Source organism: Trichechus manatus, unplaced genomic scaffold (genome assembly GCF_000243295.1).
Source record: "Trichechus manatus latirostris isolate Lorelei unplaced genomic scaffold, TriManLat1.0 scaffold00062, whole genome shotgun sequence".
NCBI lineage: Eukaryota > Metazoa > Chordata > Mammalia > Sirenia > Trichechidae > Trichechus > Trichechus manatus.
Window position 1 is genome coordinate 273,816 of NW_004443998.1, and position 23,524 is coordinate 297,339.

General features: G+C 34.5%; 1 protein-coding gene across 2 annotated transcripts in view; it reads right to left on the bottom strand.

The window, feature by feature from the left end:
* Positions 1 to 23,524, bottom strand: part of SMC4 (structural maintenance of chromosomes 4) — a 33,466-nt gene that overhangs the window by 8,615 nt on the left and 1,327 nt on the right. Inside the window, exons 1-14 of one of the 2 annotated variants that reach the window (XM_023733854.1) lie at positions 22,530 to 23,448; positions 21,807 to 21,998; positions 20,122 to 20,298; positions 12,636 to 12,800; positions 12,237 to 12,364; positions 11,650 to 11,790; positions 10,798 to 10,948; positions 9,029 to 9,193; positions 7,479 to 7,712; positions 5,711 to 5,896; positions 4,081 to 4,242; positions 1,609 to 1,834; positions 1,442 to 1,521; positions 667 to 819 (exon numbers count right to left, since the gene is read on the bottom strand). In XM_023733854.1, the coding sequence (XP_023589622.1) occupies positions 667 to 819; positions 1,442 to 1,521; positions 1,609 to 1,834; positions 4,081 to 4,242; positions 5,711 to 5,896; positions 7,479 to 7,712; positions 9,029 to 9,193; positions 10,798 to 10,948; positions 11,650 to 11,790; positions 12,237 to 12,364; positions 12,636 to 12,800; positions 20,122 to 20,298; positions 21,807 to 21,998; positions 22,530 to 22,631 (2,262 nt within the window). In that variant the 5' untranslated portion in view covers positions 22,632 to 23,448. Of the gene's footprint in view, positions 1 to 666; positions 820 to 1,441; positions 1,522 to 1,608; positions 1,835 to 4,080; positions 4,243 to 5,710; positions 5,897 to 7,478; positions 7,713 to 9,028; positions 9,194 to 10,797; positions 10,949 to 11,649; positions 11,791 to 12,236; positions 12,365 to 12,635; positions 12,801 to 20,121; positions 20,299 to 21,806; positions 21,999 to 22,529; positions 23,449 to 23,524 lie in introns of those variants that run through there. The other variant, XM_023733853.1, reaches the window with a different exon arrangement.

Sequence of the window (23,524 nt, forward strand, 5' to 3'; positions counted from 1 at the left end):
ACTGGGAACCTAATTTGCTTTGTAAACTTTCACCAAAAACTCAATAAAACATTTTAAGAAAAAGAAAAAAAACTGTCATATAAAGAAGTTGAAGACCATATATAAAAACTGATGGTGATGATCTTTGGGTACTTTCTGTAAACTTTTTTTTTTTAAACAGTGGGCATGCATTGCTTTTTCATAATCAAGAAAAAATTCCAGTTTGAAAAGAGGATGAAAACAAAGAGTCAGACAGCTGATAACAAAGTCACTGGCTGCTGCACGCAGTTAAGTTCTTGACTACCTTGGAAGAAAGGCCTGGTGATCTACTTCCAAAAGGTCAAACCTTGAAAATCCTATGAAGTGCACTTCTACTGTGCACACATGGGTCACCATGAGCTGGAATCTACTCAATAGGAATCTGGTGAGGTGATGTCAGAAGCTGCTAAGGGAAGACATGTCTGTATGGAGTACAAATGGCAAACAGGTATTGCTGTGGCTGGACCAACACCGTGACAGGGCATTCTCCATTCGGATTCTGGGAAATACAGTCATCAAGAGACACACCTTCCACTTACAGACCCAGCCTCTCCCTCCCTTATGTTTAAAAAACTTAATTGTAAACTGGTTATGCCAGAATTATTGGTGCCTTCCAACAGGTTCAGCTAATACTGATGAAAAGAATACCTGGATGCTTGCAGTGAACTTTTCTAGTGTATTCCTCATTTCTCGTTCACTATGCCGTAATTTAACTACTGCTTCTTCAAGTTGTACTTTCTGTTCCTGGATCTGCACTGCTTTTTGAGAGTCTCTTTGCAACTGTGACTCCATTTTATTTACCTACAAAGAAAAGTGCCAGTGAAATAAGTTTTCCAAGAGTCATTTCAGATTAACAGCAAAGTAAATTTATGAATGAAGAAAATGCAAAGTACACAGAGTGTTCTGAGGATAAAAATGGAACATAGCCTTTTTTCCTGAACATTTCAACACTCTCATATACTCCTGGTGGAAATATAAAATAAGTACAATAAAATCTTTTGAAACAAACTTTGGAAACATGCCATCAGAAGTCTTTGCTATATTCACATCTTAAAGAATTACTGTGAAATAGAAAAGCACTATGCAATGCAGCAATAATTATGTGGGAAAAAAAAAAAAGACAAATGTCAAACAGTAACTGAATGGTTAATTATGAAATATCCATATGAAATGTAATAATTAAAAATATATATATTGAGCATATACTTTCTAAGTTACATGTTTTTAGAATTTTAAGGGTTTTTATATTAAAAAACCCACAGCTTATACATCAGTTGTATATAGAAAATTTCAATCTGTTAATTTAAAATTTGAAAGACGGTATATTTAAAATAGGTGAATTTTGTATTAGGAGCTCAATAAAGGGTGTTCTTCTTAAAAAAAAAAAAAAAAAAAATTTGACTGTAACTTTACATGCGCTGACCTGTTCTTCAGAGATGTCACCCACAACTGATGAACTCATTCTTCCTTTCATTACTTTGCTTCCACCACCAGTCATCGTACCTGGAGAACAGGGGAGAGAAGTGAGCCTTAGATGTCTTCCACCGCGACATTAAATAAACTCAATGACAGGAAAACCACCACTATTACCTGACTGTTCTATGATTTGTCCCTGTAAAGTTACCACTCTCCACCTTCTATCTTTTTGATACGCTACTCTTGTGGCTTGATCCAAGTTGTCAGCTACTAAGGTATCCCGCAAAGCAAAGTAAAAAGCTTGGCGAATTTTCTCATCTTTCACCTTTACTAAATCAAATAACCGAGGAGTATTTTCAGGAGTTTGAATTTGGGTCATTTTTTTTTCCCATACTGCCATCTAAAAAAGAAAAGGGAGTATAAAATAAAGAACATACCATTTCTTCTAGGTATTTACATAAGTAATAAACATATATAAAATGTAAGACAAGTATACAAGGTTCTGAGAGTCTGCATAATTGAATATTATTACTTTATTTTTAAAGTTACTGTAAAACTATTGCTATTTGCAGATGACAAGGTCTTATATATAGTAAATCATAAAGAATCTGCAAAAAAATTATTAAAACTAATAAGTTCAGTAAGGTTGCAGGGCGTAAGATTAATATACAAAAATCAATTGTTATTTCTCTACAGTACAACTAACAATCTAAAAATGAAATTAAGACAATTCCAATTACAAGAGCATCAAAAAGAACAACATACTTAGGAATAAGTTTAACAAAAGAAGCATAAACTTACTTGTACACTGAAAGCTACAAAACATTGTTGCAAGAAATTAAAGACAACCTAAACGAAGACATCCCATATTCATGGTTGGAAGACTTAATAATTTTAAGATGGCAATATTCCCCAAATTGATCTACAGGTTCAATACAATCCCTATTGAAATCCCAAAGGCCTTTTTTACAGAAATTAACAAGCTGATCTTAAAATTTACATGGAAATTCAGGGACCCAGAATAGCCAAAACAATCTTGAAAGATAAGAATAAAATTAAGAGGATTCACCTCCCAATTTCAAAACTCATTACAAAGCTACAGTAAACAAGCTTGGGTGGTACTGTCATCAAGTTAAGCATATAGATCAATGGAATACAATCAGAGTGCAGGAATAAACCCATACATGTATGATCAACTGATTTTCATGAAGGGTGCCACCCCAAACAGTTCAGTGGGGAAACAGTCTTACGCACAAACAGTGCGAAGGAATGAAGCCGAACCTGTACATCGCACCACGTACAAAAATTCACTCAAAATGGAGCAAACATCAAAATGCAAGAGCTACAACTTTTTATAAAACTCTTGGAGGCAAAAGTCTTCATGACCTTGTATTAGGCAGTGGTTTCTCAGCTATTGCACCACAAGCACAAATAAACTGGACTTCATAAAAATTAACATTTGTGCTTCTAAGGGCACCATCAAGAAAATGAAAAGACAACCCACAGAATATAAGAAAATATTTGCAAATCATGTCTCTGAAAAGGGACTTGTATCCAGAATATAGTCAACAATAAAAGACAATTAACCCAATGAATAAAGAGGCAAAGGACTTTTGAATAGACATTTCTGTAAAGAGAAACAAATGGCTAATGAGCACACAAAAAATGCTCAACGTCACTAGTCATTAGGGAATGCAAATCAGAACCATAATGAGATACTTCTTCACATCCGTTAGGATGGCCATGATAAAACAAAACAAAAACGGAAAACAAGTGTTGATGAGGATGTAGAGAAACCTGAACCCTCACGCACTGCTGGTGGGAATGTAAAATGGTACAGCTGCTGTGGAAAAATTTGACAGTTCCTCAAAAAGTTAAACACAGAATCACCACATGACCTACAACTCCAACTCTGAGGTGCGTACCCAAGGGAATGAATACGTAGGTTCACACAAAAACTTGCACACGCATGTTCATAACATTATCGCCAAATCAGCCAAAAAGTGGAAACGATGTGTATGTCCATCAACTGAATGTGGTATATCCATATAACAGAGTATTATTCAGCCATAAAAAGGGAAAGAATACACGATGGATGAACTTTGAAAACATATTAAGTGAAAGAAGCCATACACAAAAGGTCACATTAGCACTCCATTTATATGAAATGTCCAAAATAGGCAAACGTACAGACAGAAATTAGATTGATGAGTGGCTGTTGCCTGGGGTTAGATGATGGGTGTGGGGAGTGACTGCTATTGGGTATGGGGTTTCTTTGGGGTGGTGAAAATATTCTGGAATTAGATTGTGTGAACCAATTTCTGAATATACTAAAATCCACTGAATTGTACACTTTAAAATGGTGATTTTTATGGTGTGTGAATTGTATCTCATTAAAGCTTTTATAAAAAGAAGTTATTGGTGATGGAAGTCAGAATTGCAAACTATCAGTCACTTTAACACTGGAATACATATTTCTTTACAGGAGGCACTGCAGGATTTTTTAAACAACTGTGTAACCTCAGAGATAAACAATTTTCAAAATCCACCAGGTGCTCACTGAATAACCGAAGAAATAGCTAGGATTCAAAAGGAAACATCGTCGTTTAAAAATTAAATTATAGGCAGCTTACAACGAATACTCACCTTATCTAAACCTATAAAAGTGGCAACTCCAATATTCTGTCTTTTAAGGAAGTTTACACATTCTTGGGCTGTATCAATAGAATCAACAACAATGTAGTCTAATGCATGACAACAGGATGAAATAGCAACATCGTATTTTTCATCAATGGCTCCTAAGTCTCCCTAATAATTCAGAGGAGGGAGAAAAAAAAAAATGAAGATGCAATAAGCAAGGGATTAGGCAAAAAGTACTGGATCGTTTCAGTACTATTTACACAGATTTTAAGTTATTTTTTTGAGAAAATATACACATGGTCTTTAAAAAAAGTACAAAAAAGGTACACAATGAAAAAGTCTCTCTCTCGCCAGCCTTCCCTTCCTGCAGAAGCAATCATTACCAGTGGGTTTTAATCTACCTTTGAAAAAAGTTCGTGGATATGCAAGGTTTAAATTTCGAATGAGTACAAAATTAAAGAACTATTCATGTCATGAAAAAATGAAAACATGTAACACGAAGATTTGAAACCTAAAAGGACGATAAGCAAAACAATCTAGAAAGTGATACAATTTTGATTTATTGAAAGCTAGCTACGATCATGTAAATCTTGATGAAACACATTTGCATGCTTATCAATCAGCCTTCACTGACTGGCTTTCTTCTGAGAGCAAATCAGTAGAATCAAATTGTCTATCTTCAAGAAAATAAGGTGGCAGTCACTTGATATGTAGACCTGGAAGCAATGTTTGGGTATTTTTTATTTGCCCCTCTAGATGACTTTTTGCTCTGCTGCCCTCTCTAGGAAGCTGACTCAGGGAGGGTACCAAAGGAGTCCGCTGGCTCTCAAGCTGAAGCCAGTGTCAGACACTAGGTGGAGGACTGGAGATGTATGGGGTCAAAGCAGTTATTTTCCCAGCTTCCTCCTGGCTACTTTCTAGCTATAGCTACAGCTCCCTTCCTGCTTCAGGCTCAGAAGTGGTTAATGGTCCCACAATTGCTAGCCTGTTGCTGTTATATGCCATCAAGTCGATTCCAACTCATAGTGACCTTACAGGACAGAGCAGAACTGCCCTGCAGGGTTTCCAAGGCTGTAATCTCAACGGAAGCCGACTGCCATATCTTCCTCCTGCAGAGCGGCTAGTGGGTTAGAACTGCTGACCCTCGAGTCAGCATCTGAACACTAACCACTCTGCGACCAGGGCTCACTAACTGCTAGCCTACAGTTTCCATATTACTCCTTGTTGATTTCCTTAAACCCTGGTCATACCTTCTGTATAATGGTACAAAATCCGAAATATAATTTACCAAATTCCTATTTTTTTTAAAAGGATAAAGGGGTCTTGTTAATTACATTTATTTATCACTACTAGAGTTATTTCAGCCCCACATATATAAAATAAATGTAATCACCCCAAACTAAAATAGAACAATTTACTTTTAGCACAAGAGAATCAATACCACAAAAAATTTTATCATGCCTGAGTATTTATAAGAGCAAAATGTTTTAAAATGAATGTTCCTTAAGATAAACAGAAATCAATGTTATTTTAGGTACAGTAACACTCAATATATAGTTCTTTATATCAAGATAAGAAAACAGTTCACAACGTCTTTCTTAAGAAAAATGTAAAATTATTCCTAATTAAATTTTACCAATCTTCCATATATTCCTGGAATCCTTCCAGATTTTTTTTCTTGAATTATTGCATCAAGAACTCTCCCCCTACTTCGATTTGTTGCTAAAGAGCTCTTTGCTTCTTCAACTTTTTGGAAAAGATCACGAACCAAACTTTTGAAGTTTATTTCTTCTTGTGTAAGTTTCTGAAGCTCTTTTTCTTTCTAAAAGTGAAAAGTAAAGAAAATGAATCCCAAAAGCACTAGATCTTAAATATGCCTAACTGTAGCACAAAATTACATGTAATGCCTCAATAAAAAGACCAATAACATACACTTGATTTGGAACTCGGCTGCCATACTGCCACCGCTGGTTTGGTTCTGAAAGATGTGGATGGGTCTCCTGTTTTTAAAATGACACCATTTGGGTCAACAGTAATATAATAAATAATAATAACAAATGCAATTATGATTACAGCAGCAGTCCATTTTGATAGAAAAACTAGAGCTAGGACTGTGGAAATCCCAATTTGGCACCTTATAATTATGCAGAAGTATGTTCTAATTCTTAAATTCTGCCTTAATCCAAAACAGATCCAGGTATGGCACCCAGGTACGACAGACTGGGCAGGATTATGGTTATGGTGTGCTTGAATTCCTAGTTAATCAAAGGAAAAAAACCAACACAACCTACAGTTCTGAAAATAAAACAATAAAAAGGGGAGGAAGATGGTTTAATAGTCCTGTTGTTGGACAAAAATGTCAGCGTGCCAACATGGAGGGCAGGCAAGCTCACACAAACCCAAACTCACTTTTTCAATTTCCAACTTAGCAGCACTATTTTTTGGGAGCCCTGGTGGCACAATGGTTAAGAGCCTGGCTGCTAACCAATCAGCAGTTTGAATCCACCAGCCGCTCCCTGGAAACCCTATGGGGCAGCTCTGCTTTACCTTACAGGGTTCCCATGAGTCAGAATCAACGCAACGGCAATGGGGCAGGCATTGTCCTGACTCCTGGCTTTAAGTTAGCACCACCATTACCCATCACTGGCATAAAGTAAAAATTCAAGTTACAGTCACCCAAAAATAAACTGAGTCACCAAGAAAGGTGGACTAGTCATTGGATGCTAGCTTAAGTTTACATTTAAATTCTACATGCCCATGAAATTCGTTACGACTACATAGTGTGCATTTACCAAAAAGACTTTTATTCTTAGTACAATTTCTCTTCAAATAGCATTTTCTTTGGCCATTTCATCTTTCCTAAAAGAGGCTTTGGAGATTACGTTGAAGTTTATGAAATTCCTTAGATATCTAATTCACTTAAGAAAGGGGGGGATGATTAGCTAAGCTAGATATCTTAATCAGTTTATGAATTTTGGAATTCCAATAGAGAAGAAACTACATTCATAAATTTGAAAACAGAAAAAATAAATTAACATAGCTGTTTATATATGTATCTTTTTCATTTACCGTTGCATAAATTGGCTACCCTGAGATTTAGAGAAACACAAACCTTCTTCTATTTAAATTATTTCCATTAGGTAGAGGTGGTGTTATTTTCTGTTTGATGCTTCTGGGGAGAATACAATTAGTTTTTTGATAGTCTCAATTCATATTAGTAGTAATGCTGTAATGTTAACTCCATTCTTTTGGAAACATTACACTGAAAGAAAAAAGTATCTCTATACCAGTAACTTCAGATATTAGGATTAAAAAAATGAAACAAACGTGTGTGTGTGTAGTATATACATAAACTAAGGTTGATTAACAATGTCCAGACGACCCTCAGAAACGAATTTTTTTACCTCTTTTAACTCTTGTTCAGTTTGAGGGAGTTTTGCTTCTATATCTCGGATTGCAGCTTTCCTTTCTTTGAGAGTCTCAGCAGCTGCAGTCAGAGCTTCCTTGGCCTTACTCAGTTGAGACACTGCAGTATTATGACCACTGAGATAGATGTCAAGTTCTGATTGGGCTACATCCATCTTTGAACGTGCTTCGTTTACTGATTTACTGAAACCCATAAGTTCTTTCTCTCGACTCTGTTAAAATACAATAAATTCAATTAAATCCGAAACATGTATTTTTAAACCTAAACTGAAATGGAAACCATACATTTTTCAACCAAAAAAAAAAGGTTGAAAGAACAAAATCTTGGGTCTAAACTCAAAGATTCCATACTCTTTCCACATTACCTTACCCGAAATGTTAAGGTATAAGAACTATTCAGCAAAAAGTTTCCTCAAGTATATTTATATTGAAAAATCTTAAGAATTCTAGATTCAAGGCAAGGAAACTCCCCCCACCAGACATTATTTGATGAGCATGGCAGAAATTATGAGAAACACAAATCAACTGTTTTCATTGTTGCGGCTACTGTTTTGTATTTTGGCTGTCTTCCAACCCAGAGGCTCATTTTCCAGCACTATATCGGACAACATTCTTTGTGATTCTTAGGGTTTTCATCAGCTAATTTTCAGGAGATTGCCAGGCCTTTCTTCTGAGTTTGTCTTAGTCTGGAAGTTCCACTGAAACCTACCATTGGTGAAACTGCTGGGATTTGAAATATTGGTGGCATAGCTTACAGCATCACAGCACCACATAAACCATCACGGGACAACAAACTGACCAACGGGTGGTGGCCACTCAACGTTAATTACCCTTAATTAGCAGGATGTCTGTCATTACAGTACACTGAGGAATGAGGAAACTTGGATTTGACAACCTGCTTTGTCATTAATAAAGGGTGCCAGCCATAAAAGTACTTAATATGCATTAGGTGAGCAAACGTTAAAACCAGTTATCCACTGCCACTTTATCACATGGGCATCCTAATTAAGTTTTGTTGTCTGACATAAGAATACATTCATATTCTAAAACAGAATCGATCAAGTTTGTTAATCTTTTATACATTCAATTCATTACCACTACCTATTAAAATGTCTCTTTTATACACAAGTAAAAAAGAAGAGACGTCAATCTGTGCTTAGTGTGGCCCCAGTCTTATGAAGGAGTAACACATCGATTACCAAGAAAATAACTGGGGAAAAAATGAAAAGAAAATTTGTTAATGTTGAGCAGTCTTAACGAAGAATGGCATATACACTGATCAAGGTATTTGGCAGTCATAGGGCTAGATGTCACACTTTCTGCTAACACTATAGATTATCTGGTTACTTCTTTTTAAATTGGGGAAGCAGGAGAATCACTAAGGGAAAGAGTCTAGGTTGACCATTCCTAGAAATGCTAGATATTAAAAGTCCAATTTTTTCTTCTTTGTACTATCACTGCAAAAACATTCTCCCAGTAAAAAACAATGTAGCTACTAAAATAAACACTAATTGATAATGAGTCTTACTTCTTTTTCTTTCTGAAGCCCTTGTGTTTCCTGTTTAAGGCTATCCATGACTTCTTTTAATTTCTTTTCTTCTTTCTCTTTCTCTTTCTCGAGGACGTTGTTTCTAGTTGTTGTCTCAGTGATTATACTCTCACTCTTGGCAGGTATGCTTTTGTATTCTTCAACCTGAGGTGAGGAAACATAAAGTTACAGAAGCACGTATCTTTGGGCTACCCAATACAATTAATATCTGACTTACTGGAAAGCATTTCTCAGGTTTCTCTAGGTCTTTTAAGTAGATTTGATCCAGCTGGCTTTAACAAGTACTTTCTTAACCATTCACTGAAACTCCTATCTGCTCTCATTATTAGAATGCAAAGCTAATTCTATGAACTCCTGATTCTTTATCCGAGTTCTCCCTGGCAGAGCTCTAAGTCTTTCCTCCTACCCTCCCAATTTCAGGCTTCTTGAGCTAGAGAGAGATATATATATTCCTCAATACATAGAATTTCCTGAACTAGTCCTTCATGATACATTACAACTGATCACAAATTGCCTTTACACCCACAAACCTCCCTTAAATCCTAAGATCTTTCACAATTTTACCCTTCCAAAGTCACCATGTAGGACTAATATTTTATTCCATTAATACTTTCTGGTAATAGTCATTTATCACCTACCTACCTTTATACCTAAAAACTAACGTCCTTTAAACAGTAATACTTGACTTAGTCTGTTCAGTTTGGGGGTTATTCCCAAACCCTTATGTTATTTTGTTTATTCTGATTATCTAGTACCAGAGGAGTTACACATTCCCCAAAATGGTATTCTTTAAACACTGATTCACGTAAGATTTGTTAAATGTACCCAGCAGAAATTATCCTGTAAACAAATACATTTGGAAAATGGTGAGGAAGTAGATCTACACTATAATTACTGTGTAATGATATGGTACAAAGCTTTCCTGAAACTTCTTTGTCTCTAAAAACTGTTGCCATCAAGTCGAACCTGACTTATGGCAACTTCACGTGTTTCAGAGTGGAAACCGTGCTCCACAGGGTTTTCAGTGGCTGATTTTTCCAGAAGTAAATTGTTAGGTCTTTCTTCTGAGCTGTCTCTGGGTAGACTTGGACTTCTAACCTTTTGGTTAGCAACAGAGAGCGTTAACCATTTGTACCACAAGAGGGACTCCTATTTGGCTATAGGTGTTATACACATTAATATCTACTGACAGAGCTATGAAGAATATAGTTTGAGAAACCTCAAACTAATTGATGAGAGTCTAGCCCCCAGCAAGTTAGGCATTTAGTTCAAACACATTTTATTTCAAACTTCAACTTTTTTACATTTAAAACAGCTAATCACCCTCTTCCTTTTAAATTACGATCTTGCTCTTCTTCTCTTTTGAAGAGGGAACTCCTGCTCTGATCCTCTTAGGAGGCAGGTAACTTTTTAAAAAGCCTATGATATTCAATAAAAAATATCTTTTAAACCCCTACTCGGGGAAAAAGAAAATTATATTGCTTGTCATCAAAACAGCATTGCTGATTTAATAAATGTTTTCACAATAATGTAAATTATAGTATTTAAAGGTCTAAAACTCATAGCATACTGAATCTAAGGTTTTCCCTGAGGGGAAAAACCAGGGTCAGAGATAAATCTTACAATACTTGACATTCAGAACCTAACTCATTCTCTTAATTAAGAACAGGTAATATATCCACGAAAAATAACTAAAACTACACCTGCTATTTGGACATAAAATTTAAATTTTTTCCCCGAACACCTACCTTTTCTTTATCTTTTTGAAGTTGTTTCTCTAGTTTTTTGGCCTTACTTGTAGCATGTTTTAATTTTTCTCGAACGTGAACATCTTCCAAATCTAGCTGGGTAAATTTTTCTTTGTTCTCTTCAATAAACTTTGTAATTTTGTTCAGTTTCCTAGCAAAGCAAGAAAATTATGCCACCATTTTGGATATTTAGACATTTTAAAGTCATGTTATATACTCTCCCTGGGATCTTCTTTCATAAATATTTCCAAGGAAGGATACTAAACTCTGCCTGTTCTAAGCTGGTACTCCCTTTGATACTCAAGGAAGCCACTGAAATTTGTGACTGACATATTCTGCCCTTCCAAGCTGCATGGGAAATACTACATTTTCCAGTGACTACAACGTCTAAGTCTATAAAAACTTTATCATAAAAGAAAATATTTTATTTTTAAATAAAAAAGAAAATCACATAGACAAGAAGAGATACTGATGTCATTGAATATTGGCACAGAGTAGGGACACAGGATAAGATCAAAATTCTACCTCTGAATCAAATTTGTGGACTGTGTATTCTTAAGAAGACTAACCTGTCAGATCACATGCTTATTTTTGCTGGGATGTTTTGTGTTTTGTCACTAGGGGGTAGCATCCTCCATTATTTTGTGACTTCAAAGGTTGGCAATCTGTAATAATGATGAATTGCATGCAGGGCAAGTTTTTCTTCGGGGGCGAAAGGAGACCTTGGTATATACTGGTAAATGGTTTACACTCGTAATGCACTGGCAATAAGTTTATACACAGACACACATGACACACACTAATAAAATTCACTCATCTAAATACTTTCAGTATTTTCAAAAAAATTATTACTTCTCTGCATCTTTTACAGCTTTATTTTTAACTTTCATTTCATTTGACAGTATATTGCTCTTCTCATTAATTTCTTTGGTATCTTCATGAATTTTTTCCTTCTGAGTTTCCATTTCAGCAATTCTTTTCTGCAGATCATAACTAGAAGAGTGAAAAAAAGAAGATGGGAGATGGCAAAATGCCAATTGTGTAACTATTTTAGTAAAAGCAGCTGTTTCTAGTATTCTTACTACAGTCTATTTACAATTACCTAGGGCCATTGAGGGGAAAAAATCCAGATACAAGGATAAAATCAGGAACAAGAGGTTCAGTGTAAAAAAATAAAATTAGATTTGCTATTACATAAAGAAAAAAATGTACATATAAAGTTATTAAGTATAGTAATAAGTACTTGTGAACCACCTTCCAAATTCAAGTAAGATACTAAAAAGCCAACTTCAATTCTATGGGAAATAACCCTAATACAATGAATTCATCACATAAAACAATTTTTAAATATTTTCCTCTTCAGTTTTCACATTTTTCTAATACAGGAAACAAAACAGTCAAAGATGAATAAAAAAAAATTGATAAATTAAGGTACTTACATGTAATATTGACAAATGTGATTCTTTTTCCTAAATATTTCATTTTCTAAGGTAAGAAATTCGATAGCTATGTTTTTCTCTCCTTCTAAGGCATCCTTTTCCTTTTCCACCATCTTAACTCTGTTTAACTACAAAAATTAAAATATTGTCTGAATAGTACACACTTCATATGTATAATCTGACTTTAAAATATTCCAACACTAAATGAAAACATATAAACTAGATTAACAAGAATGTTCAAGTTAAATGTTGCCAACAAGAAAAATATAAAATTTAAAATGGTAAACATTTCTTCAATAATTCTTATGACCTATTAAAACCTGAGTATCTGACTTAGTAAAATCTGTAATCCATAAACTAAACATTTTGATTTTCAACAAAATTCTACAGAATATTCACCTTCTCTCCCCTGTGTTCATTTAATATTTCAACTCTCCGACAAAGGACTTTAATAGGTTCATTTAGCCGTCCACAACCAATTATATCTTCTAAATATTCAAGCATACCCTCATCGTGTTCAGTTTGGCCTTTTGGTTTCATCATAGCGATTTGTTCAACTTCACCCTTAAAAAAAAGTCATATTTCATACACTCATTGTATATGTTCAGCTAAATCAAAATTAAGTGAGATCTGGAATAGACAATTAACAAACTCAATAGGTAAGGAACAACTAAGTGATGTATACTGAGCAGCTTTAAAGAGATTTAACAGCATACAAATCAAAATGTTCTCTCCACTTAAGAGTCTTTTTAATGAGTTTGTTTTACATAAGGGGTAAGAAATGTATATTTCCACTCCTTAAAATTATAATATACACCATACATACATAATATCAAAGAAAAATTCCCCACCTAGAATGCTACTTCATTATAAACAAATAAAACTTTTCTATTAAGCAAAATTCAGCATGATATTCATATAATCTACAATTTGATTACTGTGGCAAAATTATCAACTACTATTTAACATAATTAGAGCTCCTGTTCTAAAATAATTTTCAAAAAGACCCTTCATGGTTAAGCTATAGGTACCCTGTCTCAAGGTGGTTAGTATTTACTTAATTTTCTCTGTAAACCTGCTGTTACGAGTTCCTCAGGAAGTGCTGGGCTTCATAAGGGTGTCTCAAGCCTAATGTCCTAACTTTCTAAAAACAAGGGCCTTAAGTGGAAAGGGAAATTATTTATTTCTCACAATAATAATAGAAGAAACTTGACTGACTGCCTTAACTAGAGAAAACTAATGGCATTAGTATATATGACACTGGAACATTTTTGCTTGCCATCATTAATGTAGTAACTTTGAACTGTAATTAAAATCTTAGATTAACTTAAAATATTTTTCTACACGAAGTTTAATTATAAAGTTCACACAGGTAATGGAAAAAAAATACCCACAATCAGTAACCTTAAAGACTGCCAAGCAGCCATTTAGTTTGGTGGTAGAAAGAAACTGTCTGAACACGCTTAGACAAAAGCTACTCCTGAACCCCAAAGAAGTAGCCTGCTTGTACTGTGCTGTGACAATAGAGGACAGGCAAGTAGAAAATACACTCATTTTCAGCAAAACAGCAAAGATGAACAAAGAAAGTCAGGAAATAAATATGCACATTAAAAAAGCACAGTACTCTTTCAGTTAAAATATTTCAGCCCTTCTATTTCCTTACTACGACTAAATCTTAAAAATATGGGGGTAAAATTTGCTAATGACAGTGTCATACTTATCAAAAGCCTCAACATAATTATAAAAAGTTTGAAAGATAAAACAGAACAAGATAAAATGGCCCATTAAAAAATTTATTTGTTCAAAGGCATAATTAAAATTTTAACACATCATCACTTTTCTGTACTTTGATACTCCATCAATACATGACTATCAAAAATAAAGTGTTATTCAAAAAGCCTTTTTTTTAAGGTTTTTCTCCATAAACGTCAGTATATTACATATGGATCAAAAAAAGTATTTTTGTGAAATATTTTATTCTGCTTTCAACTGCCAGCTTCTCCCAAATGTCTGAAGCAATAATTTAAGTTGTAGATTAGATTCTAAGCCTGGAAGAATGTCCAAAGCTTTGGATCACAACAGGATGAATTCTAGTCAACGAAGAAGGCAAGAGTCTTCACTAAAAGTTTTATCCAGAGTAGGATTTACTAACAGTGGCACTCCTGACATTTTGGGCTGGATATTCTGTTGTGGGGAGCTGTACTGGGAACCGCAGGATGTTTTGCAGCGTCTTTGGCCTGTACCCCATAGATGCCAGTAACTCTAATCAGAAATGTCTGTAGATATTGCTATACGTCCAAGGGGTAGGGGTAAGAGAAGGCAGCAAAACTGCCCCCAGGTGAGAACCACTGATCTAGAAGTTGTGGTTTATATCTTTTGCATTAGTGTTTATAATCTAGAAGTAACAAATAACAGCTGACATCTGATGTTCTAATATACTAATTCGAATATTTGAACATCTGACTTCAAGACGAATGAAAAACTATGCTGAGTCAACTTACATAAGAGTCAAATGGCTATACGGTAGTATATAGAAGTGTACATTTTTCAGATAAAGAAAACTTGCAACTCAGTGTTAAAGAGTTTATGCTGATGAACATATGCCGGAAAGTATCACACTTTCCCTGGCCAAATTGCTTCTTGAGATGAAGTACAGGTAGGTATTAAAAGACTGCCTAGCTTTGCGGAAAGCATACTGGTTGCTTGTTTTTGGTTATTTGTTCCTCCTTCCCCAGTTAAAATGAAGGATATGCAGCTACGATCTTCTCATTTAAACAAGTTTGCCCAGCTGAAAAATAAAGGTTAAATTAAAAAGACAAGGAAGTTTATGAATTAACATTGTTCTGTCTCAAGTCCCCATATAACATTCAGTTTTAGATAGCCCAACACAGACTTATCTCCTTGGCTTTTCAACACAAGACTTTTTAGACTATTTACTTTAGAGATTGCTCTATTACATGTTATGTGGCATTCATTTCTTTACCAGGTACTGTATTATCAGATTAGCAGTATCTGAATCAACAGGCTATTAGAACAGTTAGGCTTTCACTTGCTCTTTGACTACTAGGACTGCTGTGGTATTCCAGTGACAGCCTGGGTCTGCTCTCTGACTGTTCCTCGATGTTCTCTGCCTGCCCAATTGCCAGCTACCACTTCAGATGCCATTTACTTTTTGTCCTTTTCCATTTTGTGCCATCTTACATTTTATCTGTGGGCCGACAGTCTGTCTAGAAGACTTAGTTAATTAGAAAACTTACATATCCCATGTGAAATTATAACAAGTAGTTTTAATTTAGAGCAACAATAAATTCAATACATTTTAAAAATAACAGTTTAAAAGTATCAATCTGAATTTAAAGCCATCCTTCCCCATCAAGCCTCTCACAAACAGTGGCGGCACAATGACAAAAAAAATGTTTCAAATTTCTAAAATGCTAGCACTGTCATCTCTACTTTCTACAGCTTACAGCATACTAAGCAAGATTTTAAAGAATTTTTTTTCACTGCTGTTTACTATAGACTTTTTGTGTTTTATATTCATGTCAAATCAGGAGTATTCAGCAACCATGGAAAATGTCAACTATGGTTTTTATAAGTAACACAAAACGACAAATGTGCTGCACGAGGACATTGATAACACCAAGGGCTTAAATCTTTACTGAAGGCTTTGCTGGATGGCAAACCAGGGTACTGTGATCTGTCATACCATCCTGTGATATCTAATTTACAGGAGCATAGCTTCAAAATTTAAGGAATGAATAGATGTCTTTTACCCATATTCAAATATAAATCAATGATTCTGAACTAGGGGCAATTTTGCTCCTTTCTCTTCACCCCCTCCACCCTCCCGCTGGACATTTAGCAGTATCTGGAGACATCTGGCATCTAGTGAGTAGAAGCCAAATACTGCAACTCAAAAAATATACACTTTTTTCCTAATAAAATTACAAAAATTCTTAAGATAACTCTGAGTGTTTGTATCAAAATTAAATGGCCCAGAATGGCTGGCCTTTGAATCTTTATTTTGCTTTGATAATCTTTTTATTTCCTTCATTTTTCAGCGAGGTGTAAGTTATTGTTTCTTGCCATCACTACACATTCCTTTAATAAATGTTACTTGAACTTGCTGTTTATGAGCTACCAGAGGCCATCAAACCAAATCACCAAGGTAGGTATCTATCTAAAATAAGAATAGAAAGGATAATACTTTAGACGGTGGACTTTTTTTTTCCTTCTTTTTTTAGACTGTGGTAAATATGTCTGTAATAAAACATTTGCCATTTCAATATTCTTCACACATACAATTTAGTGACACTAACTGTATTCATCCTGCTGTGTACCCATCACCATTATTAGGGTGGAATTCTTGATACCTACTTTAGTTGCTTAGAGGCAGCTTCCTATTTTCTTTTACAGCTGAGGCTGTTGACTCAGACACCACTGGATAACCGAGGTATTACTAATAAATATATATTTCTTTTGCTACTATTGCACAGACTTGTTTCTATAAACCAAACAACTAGAATCTAACAGCTTGTATGGTATGCCAAGCTACCACTTGGGAAACATATACTGTAATAAAAAAGGGAAGAGATAGTTAGGTAACAACTCAAATCTATGCTAATCCAATCTCCAAAATTACTAAACGATAAAAATAATCTTTGTTTTTGTTTTTAAATTTTAAGTTGGATTTTGTAATATGAAGATGGAAGTATGTTAAGCTAGAAATTTGTATAAAACTAATGTTGTGCTAATAGTTGTGGCTTTTTAGAAGTTTATAAACACATTCTTGAAACAGCAAATCATTAATGCAACAACTGTGAACTGCAATAAAATCATTATGGTTATCATTCCCCCAACCTTGAAGGGAGCAAATGCACCAAAACCAATTAAACCTAATTTATAAGTCACAGTTACCCAGGAAATGCTATATAGACATAAAAACATCCTACTTGTTTGTACCAATAGTTTATTATTATTATAAGGAAGCAAAGGCACCCAAATAAGGTATATGTAAATGAGGAAATATACAAACCTGGAAAATACAATGGTCAGCTATAATCTAGCACTTTTTGAGGGCATATGTAAGTGCCTCTAAGGTAAAGAAACAAGGTTTAACCATCTTTATGTCAATGACAGGATCTTAGCATAGTGCTTCATTAGGTACTCATCTGAAAGGTCAACCGATGAAATTTTAAAAGAAATCAAATCCTAGAAATGTTTACTTGAAAAACTTACTAAACCAATATATGTTGTTGTTGTTAGGTGCCGTCAAGTCAGTTCCGACTCATAGCAACCCTACAGCACAGAGCAGAACTGCCCCGTAGGGTTTCCAAGGAGCGGCTGGTGGATTTGAACTGCTGACCTTTTGGTTAGCAGCCAAGCTCTTAAGCACTACGCGACCAGGGATCCCAACCAATACACAGACATTGTAAAAAAAAAAAAAAATTATCCTTGTGAACTTCTAAAATTTAGTGCTTTTAACTTAAAATAAATTTTTACTTTTACTAAATTTAGATTACTTAGGCTGTTAGTCACTACCATGGGCCATATAATTTATATATTTTATTCAAAGTAATCACTTATGTCTTGGATGGTGATTTCGGATGCTGTCTCCAAGTTCCCAGCCTCCCAAACCAACACTAATTTTTAAGATAAACTTAACTCAGCAGGAGAGTAGGTAATAAAACCCACATACTTACCTTCAAATGTTTTAAATCTCTAGTGTAAGAGTCTAAGGTTATAATGATAAAAAATTAAATAAAAACCTAGACACAATCACCACTTTCTCTCAAACTTATAGGGCACTATTAGTTCTACCTAGCTCAATCGCAGTTTCTTCTCGCTAACAGGTGAGTTCCTAAGGTTCTTATCTGTAAATTTAATAGAACTGAATCTCATTTGTTAACCTGTAAAGTTTACTTTAGTGTTATTTGAAGAGAAATGTTCAGTACAATTTGTTAAGATTACAAAAAAAAGAAAAAGTTCAGATTATTATGAGGATAAACGGTTTAAGCATTCCAGGTACTTCATAGGCATATATTTAATATAAAGTAGAAAATTCATAAATTATTATTATTTACTTCTTTGGGAAGTTATTAGCTTCCTTTATTACTGAATCACATACAGGGAAGCTACACTTGGGGGGAACATATATCCTTAGATAGGTTAAAATGCAGTCCCACCCTAGTGTGATTAGTCCTTGCACAGGTGTGAAACTTTGACCGATTATCCCAAGATGAAAAGTAAAGAAACAGTAAAGAATAAAAGATAAATATTAAGTACACTTTTCTGCAAAATTAAGTTTCATCATCAAATTTAGTATTATAAAAGGACATAACTTTTTATCTATAATTAACCAAATCAAGTCGCAGGGTATAACAGTTCAGCCCATTTCCCAACATTCATTTTTAAGTAAGTTTGGGTCATATTAGTACTACTAATGTATTGTGCCTGATAACAAAAGACATTTATACAGGTTATTCCAGAATAATGTTGATTTACCTTGTATATTATGTATGCCTAAAAGCAGTATTTTCTTTTTTTTTTTAAGTAACTGAAAAATAAAAATTAAAATGGAAGTAGGGACTAATATTTTTTAAGTTTGTTACTGGGAATACTCAAGTTATCCTAACAAAGCTTTTAATGTCAAATTAAAATCCTTAACTTATCTTAAGATCAGTGGCACAAAACACTAAAGGATATTAACAGCAATTTCTGCAACACAAACTAGTTTTGCTTCTATTATTATGTTCTTGCTGATTCTAAATAGGACCTAGGAAAAGAAGATAGTCTCAAACAAAAAAAAAGGAATTCTTAAATGTCTGATAAAGCCAAGGATTTTTGAACGGTAAGGCACAGGGTACAAAAGACAAGGGATTTTCTTACCAACCAATGCTGGTGAGAATAAAGAACACAGAACTTCTAATGATAAAAAACAACACTAGGTACTTAATTTTTACACTCTTTTAAAAAAATTTTGTTCTTTAAGAGTTGTGATATTTAAGAATGAAACATCAAAGTTACTTTCTGATTTACTAGTAGTAGTGGCTCAAGAAAGCAGGCCATCCTAAACAAAACAAAGCATCAATCTGAAAAAAATTTTAATTTACCAGTCTAAGTGTTAAAAAAATTAAATTAGGGGCTCAGGTGAATTTACTGAGCACCAAATATATAGATTTCTATTTTCATTTTTTCACCATATAATATTAGTAAAAATAATAAGAACAAAAATAAAGGAAAACGGTACACTATTAAGAGATAGTGAATCCCATTTAAAATGTTATCTTCAAGGAGATAAAGGAGCAGGGAAGCTAGAGTACTGGAAATGGAACAACCAGAATACAATTAATGAGAATGCTGACAATGTGAAAAATTTAACTAATATCACGATCAATTTTTGTAGAAACTGTCAAAGGGGAACCTAACTTAGAGTGTAAACTTTCACCCAAGGCACAATAAAATATTATTTAAAAAAAAAAAAGTTATCTTCAAGGGAAATACAAATAGAAACGATAAATAGTCGCTATATCCCTGTCACGCTAAAGCAGCACAATAATATTGGTGTTTAATATTTACTTCACTACGCCAATATTTACGTGCTGCTAGAGCGGAACAAGTATGTCAGTCCATCCAAACATAACATGAGTATCTGATGATGAAAACAGTGTTTTGAATGAATTTCCCTAAATTTCTAGAGCAGCAAATAATGATTCGCATCTTGACTGTAGTATGTAAACCATGATGTGCTGCTACAGTACTTTAAGGCCTCAAAACTACAGGATTCATCCAACGGGGGAAAACCCCTACCTTTACTGAAAACAAAATATAACAAAACAAAAAAACACAAGACCAAAAGAACCTCTGAAATCTTTAATAAACTTACCTGTAAGATTAAAAATCTATTATGGTCCAAGTCAATTCCATGGCTTCGCAGAAGATTTCCAACATCCTTAAATGTCTTTTTCTTTCCACTTATGTGGTAGACAGAGGTATTATCTCTGTAGGCTGTTCTGGATACATAGAAGTTACTGTTAGGAATGACTTCATAATCATCTCCTTCCTGTTTTGAGGAAAAACAAAACCAAAAAAACAATCGCTGGTATTAAATAGTCTACTTCAAATTTCACGTTGGAACTAATTCACTATGGGTTAAAAACTTCAACTGAACATGTACACAACAAATGGGCAGTAATTCTCAGATACAACCTTGCTTAGCAAAGAAGACATACTTCTCCAAGTTGTTTGGTTCCTGACTCAGAGATCACAAAAACTAAAATACCAAACAACAACAACATAGCTCAACCTCCAAACAAACCTAAAAACATACTGGCTGAGAACAAAGAGTTGACGAAGGGGGTCAAGAATTCTACAATGTTCAAAACAAACCCATTCAAATTATTAAACAATATCGATAGATTAAAATACTAATTCATTTTTAAAAAAGCTGCAAAAACAGACCATTCAAGGAAACAGAAACGTAGATAGGAATACAGTGATATGGCATAGTTTTCTGGGGGTAAAGAGTGCCTTTAATTGAAAACAAAAAGAAAGTTGCTAATAACTGACAACTACATGCCCTGATTTTTTTTCAACCAAACAGATTTTTAAAAAATAAAGTGCAAATCTACTGTAATGTTAAAATTTGCTTTCCCTTACACTTACAAGGGCCATCATATTAAAATTATGGTTAAATGTAGTCAAATAAAATGTAATAGGCAAAGGAATCAAATATGTTTTACTGGCTATTTATTTCTCAACCCAAACTGTACAATAGAAAACACTAAGAAACAAAATTAAGAGATACTTCCATGTAGATTTAAAACCTGTTATATATATTAAAACAAAACCAAACCAAGCCATTTCATTACGTAGTTTCCTATATTTTTAGGTTTCATTCAGACATTTTTAAACCATGAATTTCCAAAGTTAACTATTAAGCAGAATGGGGGAAAAAAAACATCAATATAACTGTGCAAATAATCTGAACATGTATTTTACTTATAATTGTCTCCATTTCTAGAAAACAAGCACGTTAGCTCGACGACCTTTCCCCGTTTAAAAAGGGCTTAATCACAGTAGTTCAAACTGAAGCAAAGCTCTCTCACATCAGACATATAGGACCACTAACAACATTAAATTTCATGTGAACTAAAATAATGAGGATAGCAAAATTAGCCAGTTGTTACACTTTCAACCACAGGTAATCTTTAAAAAGTAATAAAATGATAACTTTTAAAATGATCCCAAAATTTATAGTAAAACAATGTCTATTTAGCACACAGGATACTAAAAGTGCTCAATGGTTTATTCCAAAAAGGTAAAGATTACTATGAATTATTTATAATTCATTTCTCTTGTTAAGAATTTTAATTATTTTCAATTTAATAGCCACTACACTCTCCAAAAAGCAAATGTAGTCACGGAGGTAATGGAATCAATAATTGTTCTGCTTTAACTATACTGAAAATTTAAAAAGCCGATTTAAAACAAAAATAATAAAACGTGCAATGTACTGAAGCCCTTTGTGTTCCTGAAGTTTCAAATAACTAAGTAGTGAAAATCCCTTACCTTATCAATTATCTTTTGAAAATGAACTTCTACAGTACAGCTCTGAATATCTTTGTGCTCATCAGAATTATGTATTAGCACCGAGAGTTTTTTAGACCTTATTTTTTGTGCTCGATAGCCAAACACAAAAAGCATAGAATCAATAACGTTGGATTTGCCACTGCCATTTGGCCCAATTATACATGAAAAGCGCTGCACAAAAAGAACAGAAGATAAAGTTAAAATGTCATATCAATACCACTGATTTTCATTTAAGCTGTTTATTTTTTTATTTGAAGTAAAACTACACAAAAATTTACAATTTTTCATTGCTAGAAGACAACCAACTACAACTCTTAAGTTTTTTTCTTTTTAAATGTTTTCCTCTCTCACAAGCTTTAACACCTAAAGACCATGTTCTAATTGTAACCCACTTTTTTTTACAAAATTCATTTTTATAGTTAAGGGAAAACACTCCCTTCAAACAAAAAACTCATCAATTCTTTTTAGTGAAGAAAACTTTATATTGAAAGAGGTATCAAAGATAACCAGATAAACAAAAGCTAATTTCAGTCGTTAAACGATAGGAAACACAATTTATCTATATACGGGATATGACATATACAGACATATATATGAATCAACATGGCTCAGAATAAATACAATAGTTAAAAAAAAAAAAACCAAGAAGGATCTTGTAAAAATGAACTTACTTAACAATAGTTATATAAAATGGGCAAATACCTTATGAAAAGGTCCCAGAATTTTTTCCCCGGCATAAGATTTGAAGTTCTGGTTTACAATATGAGTTATCATAAGCCTAGGAGCTCCAGCTTCATTGGTCATTGCCGGAGGCGGTGGAGGAGGGATGCTATTCAAAATTTCTTCTAAACTTCTGTTATCAAGTTCCTCACTTGGAGTTTCTAAGTGAGTCGAAGGGAAAGGCAAGGGGGGAAAAGGCCTACATTAGTGCAATTAGTTCGCAGGACTACTGCCTGCTCATGTCGGGAGGGAGGTTACTTAAACCTAGGAATCTATATATTCCACTTAAATATAGTATTAACCGAAACGCACAGGCAGCGAGAAACTAATCTTGCACTTTGTTTTATAAAATTCCAGAAAGAAAAGCCACCAGTCACAAAATTCTATAGAACTCTACCTCTTAGGAATCGAAACATACTATCACAAAGCAAGTCTGGGAAAACCACAATGAGTTGACCCTCTCCTCCGCATCATTAACAGGGGTCCGGTCACTGGATAACTCTCCGTATCTTCGAGCATTGGGAACTATCACTTTGGAAAGCAACAGCCTGAGCGACACTGACACAGGGGTTTCTTAAAGTGATACAATTCCTGGAGTTACAAAGGCTACGCGTAGTTTGGTGAAGTAAATTATCACCTTCTCTTCAAAGGTAATTTAAGACCATAGAAATGAGACTAGGGCCAAGCAACACTGCATCAAGTTTACAGACAATGATACTGATTCTGTCTGAAAAAAAGGCCACTAGCTCTTGGCTGACCGTGCCGATTTCCGCAGAAATAAAGATGTCCGTACCGCTACAGAAGCCACGACAGAAATTCACAACTGAAGCTGTTTACTAGCCGCCCCTCCCCACCCAGCACCGTCACACCCAAATCGCCAAGTGGCTTGGCTCAGCCGCCCTCCGGCCTGACCCGGGCCCTTCGGCCGTCAATCCCGCAGCCTCCCGCCCCGCCGCGCGCGGCCCCCGGCGCCCAGC